General features: G+C 41.0%; 2 protein-coding genes across 3 annotated transcripts in view; one reads left to right on the top strand and one right to left on the bottom strand.

Moving 5' to 3' along the window:
• Positions 1-811: 811 nt before the first annotated feature.
• Positions 812-11,301, bottom strand: LSM1 (LSM1 homolog, mRNA degradation associated). Of its 2 annotated transcripts, XM_030312631.1 has the most exons (4): positions 10,986-11,298; positions 6,710-6,778; positions 5,237-5,352; positions 812-1,325 (listed from the first exon to the last, which is right to left on the bottom strand). In XM_030312631.1, exons 1-4 carry the CDS (start codon positions 11,029-11,031, stop codon positions 1,155-1,157), a joined length of 402 nt encoding a protein of 133 aa, XP_030168491.1. In that variant the 5' UTR covers positions 11,032-11,298; the 3' UTR covers positions 812-1,154. The 2 variants fall into 2 exon arrangements, with proteins under 2 accessions (XP_030168491.1, XP_030168492.1); XM_030312632.1 differs by lacking the exons at positions 5,237-5,352; positions 6,710-6,778 and having other exon boundaries at positions 1,238-1,325; positions 10,986-11,301.
• A 125-nt stretch (positions 11,302-11,426) lies between these two features.
• BAG4 (BAG cochaperone 4) overlaps positions 11,427-14,835 on the top strand; it is a 30,410-nt gene continuing 27,001 nt past the window's right edge. The window contains exon 1 of the mRNA XM_030312625.1: positions 11,427-11,844. Coding sequence (XP_030168485.1) covers positions 11,575-11,844 — 270 coding nt within the window. The 5' untranslated portion in view covers positions 11,427-11,574. The remainder of the gene's footprint in view (positions 11,845-14,835) is intronic.

Genomic DNA, 14,835 nt, shown 5'->3' with positions numbered 1-14,835 from the left:
CTGGGGCAGTTTTAAAAATACGTGAACCTGTAAAACGTTAAGTATATTTAATACTGTCAATACATAGGGATTGGATATAAGTATCTAAGGAAAAGTTCTTTGCTCAACAGACTACAAAAAGGAAATTATCTGGAGTAATTCCACATTTAAAAAAAATGGAGTCGGAGAGATTAGCAGAGAGAACAGAGTTATCAGCCAGTGTGTCTGAACTCCTAGTTCAGTACGCTGCCCATCACACTACACTGCACTCTCAAAACACAGTCTGTTACACTCCCTGTACAATCAGCACCATGCCAGCAAAGTGGCATCCGCATGGGTTGTTAGCTGGGAATAACCTAGATTACCAGCCACTGAAACACCACTTCATTTGTGCTTTTTGAGGACATAGAAGAGGCTCAAGACTCAATCCGAAGAACAGGAAAACCTCATGAAATTAACAGAAGATTTAGAGAAGAAGTCACCTTCGTAAAGTGCTGGATCTCATGGGAACACAGTTTGGAATAGCTGTCGGTGAAGCAGGACAGCAAATACAGTTGGGATGCTGTTTCTCAAAACTGAGGCTTCTGTTCTCATCAGTAACTGCATACCTGGACCAAAAGCTCCTTCCTCAAGCCTGAAAATGCGTTTTTCTTACCAGACAGAAATACAAAAAGGGGAGAGGGGTGGACCTGAAAATGTTCCTTCACAACTAACTAGCAACTTGGAACTCTCACAGAACAGAGCAATCGCAGTCCGTGGACAGCATTTACCTTTGGGAACAGAAACTTAATTTGTCAACTCACTGGCAGCAACTCAAACTTGGGAAATAACATGAGTTTGGACATTCATATTTTATTTACAAGTAAATGAAGAATGTCTCCCGTGAACGCTAATTTGGAACAAGAGCAACATAAAGAAGTAGCTGCTGGCTCCACAGTGACGTGTGAAAGGAGTCCTTGCTACTGGTTTTTCTTAAACAATGATTTTGTCATTAAAAAGGAAAAAAAACAACAAAGCCATGTGATTTCTTCATGTTGCACATGCGAAAGAATTCAAAATAAAAATGACTTTCCAAACTCTACAGTCTCTAGTCAAACGTGTGAGGAGACCAGGATGTCACTTTCATTCAGTGAGAGCCCCTGCTTCCCAAGAGCCATGGCCTCTAAGCAAATGACTTAATACTCATCAAGAGTATCTGCTCGAGGAATGGAGAGACCCCGATCCTTAAGAGCTTGAACTTTCAGCTTCTCGGCTTCCAGCTTGGTCTGCTGTTCTACCCTTTGTTCTTCTAGGATTTCTTCAATAGACACTTGCTGGAGGGGTGTGTCACTCTCCTTTTCCAAGTCCTACAAAATAAGCAGGGTTGAAAAACTTCCACTGACGACCAAGAATAGAAAATATTATAAACCTTTAGGCAAACGGATTCCTATGCCAGGCTTGGGTTATTTTTCATGATTGTGACACGGCTGAAATATCCTTCTCCTGAGGACAGAGAAGTTTCACAGAGAAATGGCAACACTACTACAGAATACATACTTAGATGAACACAGTATTGGGGATCAGTACCAGTGTGTATAGAAAGCTTTAAGTTATCTGAAGTCCTACATTACTCAAGGACTGTTTTTCTTAAAAAGATGACATATATGCATATATATGTATGAATAGCTATTTCCCCAGCCCCAAAGGACACAAAAGAAAAGTTACTGAGGCCAAGATGGCTTTAGATAAGTTTTGTATTTTTACATGATCAAAGTCAGCTTAATTTCTGGGGGTTGTGGCTCACTAAGGTAGAGAACACTGATTCAAAGATGTACCCCCCACCCAAAGACAACAAGTCTTCTAGGGAAAACCTCATTAGACCAGTTAGGTTACTAAAAATCAGCTTGGCTCCACTATTTTAATTTAAAATATTTTTCCATTAAAAAAAAAAAGTTATTTTTCCCCTATTTTATTTTTTAAGTAGGCTCCACCTCCAGTGCAGGGCTTGAACTCACGACCCTGAGAGCAAGACCTGAACTGAGGTCAAGAGTCAGACGCTTAACTGACTGAGCCACCCAGGTGCCTCATTTTTCCCCTTATTTTAAAAATACACACTCACTGTATGAAATTTAGAAAACAGACCAGCAGAAAAAAAAATTTTTTTAAGATTATCTATAATTCCAGTATAGAACAATATTTTGGTGAACATCCTTCCAATTTTTCTATGTATATACTGACTTTAAAAAAATCTACAATGCAAACATTAACTGTAATTTTTTCACTTACTCTGGCATCATATGCTTAATATTTTTATGTCTGAACACCTTACAAACATCTGATAACTAACTTTTCATGCAGAACCTTGCTATAAAAGTATCTCATTATCCACAGATTGTTTATTCTCCTTAAACAATTCTGTGTTTCTGTAACATGGAAGGCCAATACACACAGGTATTCTTCTCTTCCTCTATGATTTTCAGTAATAAAATTCTGGGAAGGCATCAACACATCGACGATGTGCTCCAGATGCTCCAGCCTACCCCGGATACTAACACTTCATGTGCCTGCCAAGGCCTCGAAAGCCACAGGCAGTGACAGCAGATGGAAGATTCTCACCAGAGAGGTTAGAAAGAAAGCCAAATAAATTACAAAAGTCCTGCCCTGGGTCAAATGTTAACTGTACTGGGCAAAATATATCTAATCAAATGTAACCTGCCCTCACAATCTATGGGTAGCAGCTGCAGGGAAGATAAGGTCTTAGCCCGGTGTACTGCTTCTTGGACTTTTCAATATGCTATTCATCAAGCTATGCATGTGGTTATGATGATGTCAATTCCCAACAAGCAGTCTTATTACTTAAGGCTGTGTGCATTACTGTCCTTGAGGCAGAATCCAGGGACTTCTTAAACAAGATGTTCACAGAATCTAAATGGTTTCTGGGTATGAGCTTCCCTAGGGCTGGTACTTAATTTCTTCACACTGACTATCGATTTCATAAGCTGTGTACGGTTCAACTTACTTGAACCGTTAAGTGTTTAGTGGTACCACTGTAGAAATTTTGCAGCATCCAAACAATTAACATATAAGAGTACTTTCTCCACAAAAGGGCCCCTAGGAAACAATAACCTTCAAGAACAAATGCAAGGTCATTCCTCCCCACACACATATACATCTACACAAGGGTACATTTGTGCCAACGTTAACTGGCACACAAAGCATTTCTGTGGTGTTTACAACTATAAAACCAAAGCAGAGTATGTATGAATATTTTAACTTAAATCTTTTCCTCTGATAGCAAAGTAGTATGTTTCCTTTTTAAACAATAGATTGAGAAAAGTATAAACAAAGGAAAAATAATCACCCACACTCCTACTGTCCAGAGAGGGGTTAGCTCTCTTAATATACTGGCAACAACTTAACATTTACTAGCCCCACTCCCCACACCCCAGGATACCAGAGTGCTGTATTTCAACTTTTACATATTATGACGGGATGACAATTTCTACTGCTGAACAGTGCAAAAAATGATCTAATGGACCAAAAATAGCAACCACAAAAACATTTTAAAAATTAGAAAAAACCATTTCATACATTTCATAGCAGCACTTAGCAATACTGCTATTTATTGATAATACTGATTAGTAATCTCTAGCTGTTTCAACATGAGGTCTCTAAACCAACCTGATCCTGGCAGAATTATCTTCTTACTTTCTCAAATGGCTTATTATTGAAAATTGCTACAGACCAAACCACTCCACTCCAAAGACTTATGTAAACCTAACTTAAGATGTGGGTAGGTATTGAGAAACTACATTGAAAACAAAATAGGAAAGGATAAAATTAAGCAAATGCCAAAGTTTTTTAGTTTGATTTTCCTGACAAACCCAATAATCAGAAGCAAAGTCAAAGGTTTTAAAGAAAGCATTTTTAAGTAAATATTTTATGTAAAACATGAAGTCAAGTTTTATCTTCTTTTAAAAATGTCTGTGAATCACTGTATTGTACACCTGAAACTAATATAACAATCTGTTAACTGGAATTAAAAACTTAAGGGGCACTTGGGTGGCTCAGTCAGTTGAGCATCCGCTCTTGATTTTTTGGCTCAGGTCACGATCTCATGGTTGGTGAGATGTAGCCCCACGTCAGGCTCCGTGTTGGAGCCTGCTTGGGCTATCCTCTCCCCCCCCCCCACCCCCCCCCCACTCACATGCTCACACTCTCTCTCAAAATAAGTAAATAGACTTTATAAAATAAAATAAGGGGCACCTGGGTGGCTTAGTCCGTTAAGCATCCAACTTCGGCTCGGGTCATGATCTCACAGTTCGTGAGTTCAAGCCCCGTGTCAGGCTCTGTGCTGACAGCTCAGAGCCTAGAGCCTGCTTCAGTTTCTGTGTCTCCCTCCCTCTCTGTCCCTCTCCTGCTTGTGCTCTCCTTTTCTCTCAAAAAATAAACAAACATAAAAAATTAAAAATAAAAAAAAATTTAAAAAGCTAAAAAACAAAGTGTGAGTATTTCTAATAGTTATATATGATTTTCTAATAGTTTTGTATGTATATATGCTTACATATATGTATATGCACAGTTATGTATTTACACACACAGATCTACAGTATAACAGGTTAGAAGACTTAACTTTTCACCTGCCAACTGGTCTTCCTGGCATAGATACACAGCTACCTCTTTAGTTGTGAGCTAAGAATCCAAGTGAAGCTGAACTCTATTCTCAGGACTGGTAACAGATGGCTTCTCCTACAGCCATTCTTTCCCCTTCCCCCCTTAAAAAACAGGGACATCATATTGTACATGCAATGTGTCTTTCCCCCAAACCCTGCTCATTAGCTTTATGTCATGAAAACCGACTTGTAACCAATTGTTTAAATGACTGCAAAATATTCCAGTGTATATAAATCATTCTTTATTGAACTATTCATCTCTTGTTAGGTATTAAGTTTTTCAATTTTCTGCTATTAAAGATAACAGAAATAATATATTAATGAACATATTTGTACCAGATGGTATTTTTGTATCCAGTAAAATCAATGATACTTTGCTGCTAATGGGATCAAAATCTTTAAAATGCCAAGAGGCACTGAAACAAAGTTAATTATTCTCTGTAATTTTCCTTTTACCACTCTAGCTTTCCTAAGCTAATTTGGTGGTTTCCTATGAGAAGCTGGGAGAAACGTGAAAAATGTATTTTTTCCTTCTTAAAAAGACAAAAAGAAACCTAACTAGCATGATTATCAAGACCCACAGCAGCTTAACAGTTTTCACTTACTATTTCTCCTAGTAGGACCACATTTTCTCCTCTGACCACAAAAATCCCTCGAGGAATATCACCGTATTTTTTGCCCACATGAATACGCTCCACAGTCTGATGTAGCACTAAATTAGCTATAAGTGTATAGGGAAGAAACAAAGATATTTAGTTCAAATTATTGGGTAAAGGTCCACAACTCAAATAATCAGTTGAGTAGAAAAGATTTAGCTAAACATGATTTTAAAATTTTCTAATTCTGGTCAAAAGCTAAAATTTGAAATAGTCTTCTCCTATTTCACTAAGACATACCACTTGGGAGAGACTTCTAAACAATTGCAAACTGAGAGAGCATTTGGGATTATGTTGCACTGATGCATGAATGTTGGTGGGAATCAGTCACAAAAATTAACTTCCTTTATCAGTTAAATTGAAAATATCAACATAACTGTAAGAAAATACAAAGGAGTAGGACACTTGGAAGACTCTAAAGCCTAAACAACTGCAGAGATCAAAATTTTTTAAGACAAAAGCAATCTCTCTATGTCGTGTGGGTATGTGTATATGACGATTTACCAAAGATTTAACTTTGTTTCAGTACTTAGGATTCATTTCACCCAGTGCAGGTATCCATGGGTTATGACATACAAAAACTTTTTTCACACTGTCAGATAACCATACCTGGTAAACTGAGAATAAAGCATTTGCTACTCCCCCCTGCCCCCCCAAATAATTAGACAAATTTGACTTAAGATTCAGAACTCTAATCTGTTAAGAGTAACTACTTTTCTTTTAAAATTGGTACTATTTGTCTTATTTGAAGAAAAGCAAATATCTATGTTATCTTCCCCAATTCCTATAAAGTGTTTCAATTATGTTACTTTTCCCCATGCCCAAATCCACTAGCAGAAATCCAACAAATGTTGGTATGAACTGAGAAGTTCCTTGAAACAGAAGCAAATATAGATCTCTTTAGAAAAATGCAAGGTGCAAAACAAAGATCGAGACTCTTGAGTCTGATGTATCCCTAAAGTGTAAAATCTTGAACTTAACGTTGGGATCCCTAAAAAGCTTCCGGAAATACCTTCTATCCAACTTTCATTGGACAGGGAGGGATTACCTTCAGTGCAGGAACTGCTTTGAAGAGTAGTGGCACCCAAGCCAATGTACAAATGAGCAGCTTTTTCAGTGGACTGAGTTTATTTCTATCATTTGGCTCCCTCTACTGGGGAAAATAAAAAAACAGTCCAAAACATTGTAATCGTATGTTCTAGTGAAAACCAGTTTTAGAAATACGAACTTGTAAATACTAGCTTTTGATTCACCTAATCGTAATTTAGAAAACAATGATGTAATGACTCAAAACAGTATTCCATTATGCCAGACACTTGAGAAAGCTGCAGGTAAGTCAATTTCAACATGAATTAACACAAAAATACATAACAATGGTGTCTCTCATTATCCAGAGGATAAGACTCCACAACTAGTACATACCGAATTGATCAATGCTTCTTAAAAAACCTATAAGTGTCCTTCCATCTCGAAGCAGGACCAAATGCTTTTCTGGGGAGAGGAAAAAAGATCTTTAAAAAATGAGAACTGTTAGCTTCAGGATTAGTTTACAGAATTAACAATAAAAAAAAGTTAATAGCAATTTAAGCTCCACCACTTCCTCTTCCAATGTATTTACGGCAGAGTTCATTGGGAAATTAGAAAGAGGACCAAGGTATTCTGGGGTTTAGATGACAACAGTCGTGGTGAAAAGGAGCAGAAGCGTGTGGCAGAGTGGGCAAAGGACTGGGTGAGGAGCACGGAAGCATGACTCCCAGCTCTAGCTGTTAATGTTGGCAGTTAAACCCTCCCAGTGTCATGTCAGTTTCTACATCCACAAATTGAGAAATTTAGTCTAGATGACCTCTGTGATCTTAATTCCACAATTATTTTCCTCTCAACTTAGAAGAGCTTCTATTTCACCCTTTGGAATCAGGGAAGGTTTTAAATACAAACAATGCCTCAAGTGAAATAAGGATGCTGACAATCAGCTAGAGCAAAAATTCATGAATATTTATTGAAAGCTATGTGTTGTTCCGGGGCTGAGATATACAGTAGAGAAGACTCAAAGTGATCAACCTTATCAACTTATATTCCTGGTGGAGGAAGGCAAAAAACCAAAAAACGACCTACTGTGATTAGTGCAATGGAATAACAAACAAGACAGCAGGATAGTATGATGAAGAGAGAGAGAAAGTGGCTAGGAAAAACCTCTCTGAAGAGGTGACTTTCAGCTGATACTGAAGAATGACAATAAGCCAGTTGCTAGAATAGGTAGCAAAATTCATTAATTTCTTTAATGCCATCAAGTACTTACTAGAAGCATAACAGAGAAACAAGACAGTGATTCTTCCCTGAAGGAATCTGTAGTCTTCTTTGGGCTATAATTAAGTATTACAAGAAAGCAAATCTTAATTATATGAAACTGAGAAAAACTATTTAGCTGGAGGAAGTATCTGAGTTCAACCTTGAAAGGTAGATAATTTTTGGCCTTTGGGAAGAGTGACAGGGAAGGGGAGAGAAAGGGAAATCTGTAATTTAGGCAGCAGGAAAAAAAAAAAAAAAAGGTCTGTATGTATCCATACGTTTGGCTAAAAGTTGGGGGTGTAAAGGGAAGTCACAGGAGATAAAGTCCAAAAAGTACCAGAAGCAGGTTCAGCTCGCATTATGCTTCACAAGAAAACACTGAAGACTGAAACGGCAGAAAAGGGAGAGCAGAATGTGAGACATGAAAAAGAAACCTACGCCAAGGCCAATGGAAACAGAGAGGCAGAGAGAACTAAGACTGTGTGTGATCCTTTTTCTTTTTTAGAGAAAGAGAGAGAGAGACAGCACCAGCATGCATGCAAGAGAAAGACAGAGGAAGAGAGAGAGAGAATCCTAAGCAGGCTCCACACTCAGCGAGGAGCCTGATGTGGGGCTTGATCCCATAACCCTGGGATCATGACCTGAGCTAAAATCAAGAGTTGGATGCTCAACCAATTGAGTCATCCAGGCACCCCAACACTATGTAGTTCGAAATGATGGGACTGGTCAGCTGAGTTTGTAAAGGTGTGGGAGGGTGGAGGGGGTGAGTGCTGAAGAGAGGAGTTAAGGAAATGTAGGAATTTTGAGTCTTCATGTCAGGGCGGGTCATTTATCAAAAGTTGGGAATAAAAGAAGCTTAAGGTGGAAGACTATTTAGCTATTTGTGATTCTGAAGTGCTAACCAGGACACCTATGTAGAGATGTCAACAGGCAGTTGTAAATGTTAAGACTGGAATGTCAAAGAGGTCAGAATTAGAATTTTGGATAAGTCCACAGGGAGGTGATATAATTATTAAAGTCCAGGAACTCTCTTAGAGATTTAAAGAAAGAAGCACACCAAAGACAGAACCTAAGGGACCACCTATTTTAGGGAATAGTGAGAGTTAGGTAATAAAATCACCAAGTATCAATCTGGCGAAATCAAGAAAAGAAAACAATTAAGAATCTAGTAGTAACAGTATCACAGTGCTGCAGAGGGGAGGGAAGAATCCAGAAGAAGGCATCAGACTACTGCCTTTCAAGAATACAGCTTCAGGGGCACCTGGGTGGCTCAGTCGGTTAAGTGTCCACCCTCTTGATTTCCACTCAGGTCATGATCTCACGGTTCCTGAGATTGAGCTCTGCTTCGGGCTCCACAGTGACAGTTCAGAGCTTACTTGTAATTCTCTCTCTCTCTATCTCTTTGCTCTTCCTCTGCACATTCTTGCGGCACGCTCTCTTTCAAAATAAATAAACTTAAAAAAAAGAATGCAGCTTCAGCGGTATGATGACAAGAAAAATCAGACTGCAGGGGTAATGGAGGTGCTCAGGAAGTAGAGTCAAATGGAGAAGATTCAAAAGGTTTGGGGGTAAAGATAGGAAAAAAGGAATGGGAGTCTGCTGAGGAGACACAACTGAGAGAAAATGTGAGATGGACACACAAGAATATAAATGAAGGAAAGAATTTAGGGGAAGAGAGAAGATATGAGAGGAAAAGGGTATTAATGGAAGAAGCAGTGGAAGAAAGAGGAATAAAAGAGACTGAAAGGGAGAAACACTTCCTACTCAGATGAGACAATGAATGAATATGCAGAAAGACTGAGGAGAGAAGATGAAATTGTACGTGTGGTTGTGGGGGTAGTGAAGGGTGCATAAGAATTGTTTCAAACTTTTTAGTAAAGGAAGGGGCTTGGAATCTACAAAGAACGGGTTAGAGGGCTTTACTACATTATTTTTAGTAAAACAGCAGAATGTATTAGGGGCCTCATATAATTCAGATATACAAAACGAGAGGTGGAGGCAAAAGGGCATCCACAGACGACAGAAATTGAAGATTTCATTACATATTACAGATAAGCTTGTGCAGTTCTTATTCATATATGAATATGGTCCAATTCACACTACACTTTCTTTTGACAGCAAAATCACTAATTTTGATTTAAAAAATGATTTCAGACAATGATAAAAAGAGAATATGATCATGGACTCACCTTTTATTTTATTATTATTATCTTTTAATATTTAGTTTTGGGAGAGCACAAGTGGGGGAGGGATGGAGAAAGGGGGACAGAGGATCCTAAGCAGGCTCTACACTGACAAGTTGACAGCAGTGAGCCCCATATGAGCTTGAACTCACCAACCACGAGATCATGACCTGAACCGAAGTTGGACACTCAACTGACTGAGCCATCCAGGTGCCCCTTATTTTACTATTTTTTAAAGATTTTATTTTTAAGTAATCTCTACACCCAACATGGGGCTCAAACTCACAACCCAGAGACCAAGAGTCGCATGCTCTACTGACTGAGCCAGCCAGGGGCCACACAGACTCACTTTTTAAGTTTGCATACACAGTAACTGTGATTGTTGTGACTTGTTCAAAACCGTGTAAACTATTCTACAGCAATTACAAGTTAATGAGACAGATCACACAATTAAAATTATAAAATGTTGCTTGAGGAATAATTCACAGATGAGAGCTTAGAAAAAAGGAAAGATAGGACAACTATTAAGTTGGCTCCTCTTTTGTACAGGACTGTACTCATCTTCAGGACAATTACTGGCAATAAGAGATGTCTTATTAGTAGGAATAAAAGAAAATTGTCGAACAGAAAAAGAAAAAAAATTGGAAGTGATTCAGCCTTTCCAGAAAAGTCAAGACCTTGTCTGACAGCGATCTCTACTATCATAACCTGAAAGTGCTTAAGACCCTTACGGTAGAAGAACATTGCAATGACTACACAGCATAAAGCCTATGTTTAGTGTCAATTACGTACAACCACTGTTGGTCTTAAATTTTTCGTTTCTTAATGAATCCTTTCTCTATTCTGATTCATCCACCATTAACAACCTGGTACTTCGATATATCGCAGGTGGGAGATAGTAGACGGGGGGAGGGCAATTTTCGTGTTTGGGCCTCAGTAGCCGCGTCCTTCCACAGCAGGACTTAAATTCTACAGCTTGTGGCTTACCGACCCCGGGATTGGTGGAGGCTGCGAGAGGCAGGGCGAGGTAGACGGCTAGGGGGTGGGCAAACGGAGCGTCTTGCGGCTCTTCACTCACGTGGAGGATGTCAACGCCAAACACCCTGAATTGTGTCAAAAACACACTCAACCCGCCCCAGACTCATTCTACGAGCCCCTTCCCGAAGAGATACGCGCCCAGGAGGAAGGATCTCACCCCGGACTTCATCCAGGGGAGATGAGCTACTCACTGTCGATGTCCTCGATGAGGCTGGCGGTGCCGGGCATATAGTTCATTTTGAGCTGAGATAAGGCTGCAGTGTACAGCGGCGGTGGCCCAGCGTGTCCAACACCTTCCTCCGACCGCAGTCGCCGCCTGGGCGGGACTGGGACAAGGACCCCGACCAGGAGCAGCACTTCTGCCCCGGCTTTCAGCAGCCGGGGCCTGCCGGAAACGCCTCCATATTATTCCCACCCACTTCCGGTACCACGTGCCCGTCCTCAGGAAGAGGCGGGACTGTCGTGCGGTCCCGAGACAACATTTCCCCATCCCTGATAAAAGGGGAAGAGGAATCTAGATTGACTAGATGGCAGGGAAGACGTATTCTACCTATTGAGGAACGCGGTGCTGCCGCCTGCCTTCTTACTTCCCAGACCCCAAAGTCACGGACCTCCGTTCCTCAATTGTCGGGACTCGACAGCCGAAGGGGCGGGACCGGGTCTGGGATTGGCTGTTGTTGGCCGACCCCTTTCACTGCTGTCCAGTTCCTCTCGCGGGCAGGCGCCTGCGCAATGGGACGGTCGTGGGGGGCGGGAAGCGCTTAGGGGCAGTAGAGCCCCATGTCGGCCTTGAGGCGCTCGGGCTACGGCCCCAGTGACGGCCCGTCATATGGCCGCTACTACGGGCCAGGGGGTGGAGATGTGCCCATGCACCCACCTCCGCCCTTGTATCCTCCTCGCCCTGAACCTCCCCAGCCTCCCATTTCCTGGCGGGTACGCGGGGGCGGCCCGGCTGAGACCACCTGGCCGGGAGAAGGCGGAGGAGGCGATGGCTACTATGCCTCTGCAGGCGCCTGGTCAGAGACAGGTCGAGCTGGAGGAAGCCACCAGGTAAGCTTTGCGCCATCTGTCCCAGGGGGTTCCGATAAGGGGAGTCTTGGGTGGGGGGTGAGGGCCATCGGGATTGATAAACCTCCAGAGTTCATAATGGATCAGGTTTCATATTTGTTTTCCTTATGGGAGGATTGGAGAGACGGAGACCGGAATCGTGGCGGGGGCGGGGGGATATGCTTGTGTTCTCTTTGCTTTTCCTTTTCTGCTTCGACCATAGTAAATGTGTCTATTACCATTAAAAAAGGAAGAAAGATACTGCGCTGACTTGCTAAGCTAAGTAGCAGGCTGCGGAGTCTCTCGCCTTGAATTGATGTTGGGCCGGAGTGACCTGGGCAAGCTTTTCGAGCTCTGACAATTTATCCTGCGTGGCTCATATGGCCGGCTCTCCCCAAGAAGGGAGGTGGCTGCAGCCCCCGCTGTCACTCAGCAACCCCTCCCGCCGGGAAGGAGCGGTGAAGGAAGAGGAGGGATCCGGCATTTAGCCCTTTGCCCCTAATACTTTGCCCAGGATTGAATCACCAATAATCAGTGTTAGAAAACACCTTTACTTGGATTATTAACTTAATCTTCACTGCGGCTGCAACGTAAATGTCATCACAGTCTCCCTATTTTATGCTTAAATAGTTGGCTCTGAGAGGTCAACTCACTTAACTTGGTCAATAGAGGTATCCCCGGCTTTTTGAAGGTTCACCTCATTGCCACTTCAGGTTTTTCAGGAAAGACCTACATTAGTGCCTATTTTTACTTAACGAAAAGAAATCTGAAGAAGAGTTTTGCTCTCACGAAAAAAGGTGAAAAGCGAAAATAGCTTCAGCGTTTGTTTTGCAGCAAGCAGTTGTAGAGGCAGTGCGCAACTGGGCAGTGAGAGTGGCACCGCCAAGCTTCTTCCCTGGGAACTGCACTCCGCATCTCAGTATCATGCTGCCATAGCTTTGAACTGTGTGAGCATCTGTGTTTTATCTCGATTTATTTTGTGCATCCATCAGCAGGATATGTCCTAAGGTATTAGAAAAGCCTCAGAAAGGTTATTTTGAGGGTCTAGGATTGCGCAAACGTTTTTCATAAAAATTAATGGTAATCGCTTTTTCGCCTTATGCCATTTTGGCTTGCAAAAGATTTCATAGGAATGTCCTACTTTTAAGATAGCAGGGGAAACCTGTACACTCGGATTTACAGCATCTTACTCTTGTATTCTTGCCAGATATATACTCTCCTTTGCTAATTTCAGTATTCTTAGTAGAGAATTATTATATGGTGAGGCGCACACCTCTGTTTTTGTTCAGTAATTAATAGCATCTTCATGGATTGAAAACGTAGTAGTGAAATTCTCATACATTGCTGGTGGGGATGTAAAATGGTTCAGTGGTTTGGAAAATAGTTTGGCAGTTCCTCAAGCATTAAGTGTAGAGTTAGTATATTATTCAGCAAGTTTGCTTTTAATTATGTACCCAACAGAACTGAAAACATGTCTATGTAAAAACTTGCATGTTTTTATGACCAACAAGCATGTTCGTGGCAACATTACTCAGAGCAGCCAAAAGTGGAAATAACCCAAATGTCCATCAACTGATGAATAGATAAAATATGGTTCACTTATACAATGGAATTATTTAGCCATAGGGAGGACATAAGTACTGTTATGTCCTATGATGTGGATGAACCTTGAAAACATCATGCTACATGAACAAAGACAGTCAGAAAGACCACATACTGTATGAGTTCATTTATATGAAATGTCCAGAATAGGCAAATCTGTAGAGAGAAAGATTAGTGGTTGACAGGGGCTAGGGGGACTGGGGACTCTGAGGTGATGATAAAGGGTATGGGGTTTCTTTTTGGAGTGATGAAAATATTCTGGAATTAGATAGTGATGATGATTGCACAACTTTGAGTATACTGAATATACTAAGAATTGTACACTTTATTTTTAAAAAAATGTTTATTTTTGAAAGAGAGAGGGAGAGAGGGAGCACGCGCACATGCGAGCGGAGGAAGGACAGAGAGAGGAGACAGAGGATCCAAAGCCAGCTCTGTGCTGAGAGTGGAGAGTTCAGTGTGGGGCTTGAACTCACAAACGGAGAGATCATGACCTGAGCCCAAGTAAGATGCTTAACCGATTGAGCTGCCCAGGTGCACCTGAATTGTACACTTTAAAAGGGTGGGTTTTATGCTATGATAGTCCTATCTTTAAAAAAAATTATGCAAGAAACAACATGTTGTAGTAGCGGTTAATTGTGAAGAAGGGTTATATATTTTTTTGTCTAAATCTGGAATAAGCAGGCTATGGAACTTTAGTTCCATGGGATCAGAGTGATGAAATGCTTGGCTTATAGGTAGGCAAACTAGACCGAAGATCAGGGGAAAGAAAAGAGAGGACCGATACACTTCTCCTTGGACTTGCAGTATTCTGAAAACAAAAGTGTGTTTTCTGGGCGAGGTTAGAGAAGTTAAGGTTTTAGAATTGTGTAGGGTGTTGTAATGTATGATTGGAGTATAGGTGTGCGTGTAAGATGGGTGATGGTGCTGGAGTAGGAGTGGTTGGCGATGAAGCTGGAATGTGTTATGGGTATTTGTAAACCATTTCAAGAATTTATCTTTCATGTTAGTGTTCTGGAAACTGGAAAAGCATAGGATGGCAATTTCTTACACAGCAATGGAAAATTGATGCAAAAGATATGCATGTTATCAGATGTTGCAAATGTATTTTCCAAATTCATTGTCTTTTAACTTAATGTGGTTTTGACATATAATAAGTTTTACATTTTTATATAATCAAGTATGTCAAAAAACAAAAGGTATAGGAGGGGGCGCCTGGATGGCTCAGTCGGTTGAGCATTCAACTCTTGATTTTGGCTCAGGTCATGATCCCAGGGTTGTGGGATTGAGCTCTGCATTGGGCTTCATGCTGAGTGTGGAGCCTGCTTGAAATTCTCTCCCCCTCCCTGCCCCTCTCTCATGCTCATTAGCGTGCACACGTGTGCGCTCTCT

The sequence above is a fragment of the Lynx canadensis genome, chromosome B1, assembly GCF_007474595.2.
Source record: "Lynx canadensis isolate LIC74 chromosome B1, mLynCan4.pri.v2, whole genome shotgun sequence".
Taxonomy (NCBI): Eukaryota; Metazoa; Chordata; class Mammalia; order Carnivora; family Felidae; genus Lynx; species Lynx canadensis.
The sequence above is the reverse complement of the archived record's forward strand: the minus strand, read 5'-3'. Positions and strand labels throughout refer to the sequence as shown.

Coding starts and splice junctions, on each gene's coding strand:
- LSM1 (XM_030312631.1), bottom strand. CDS start 11,031: ATGAACTATATGCCCGGCACCGCCAGCCTCATCGAGGACATCGACA. Junction 5,353..6,709: donor AAGAAGCATTGATCAATTCG/GTATGTACTAGT, acceptor ATACACTTATAG/CTAATTTAGTGCTACATCAG. Junction 1,326..5,236: donor TGGTCCTACTAGGAGAAATA/GTAAGTGAAAAC, acceptor CTTATTTTGTAG/GACTTGGAAAAGGAGAGTGA.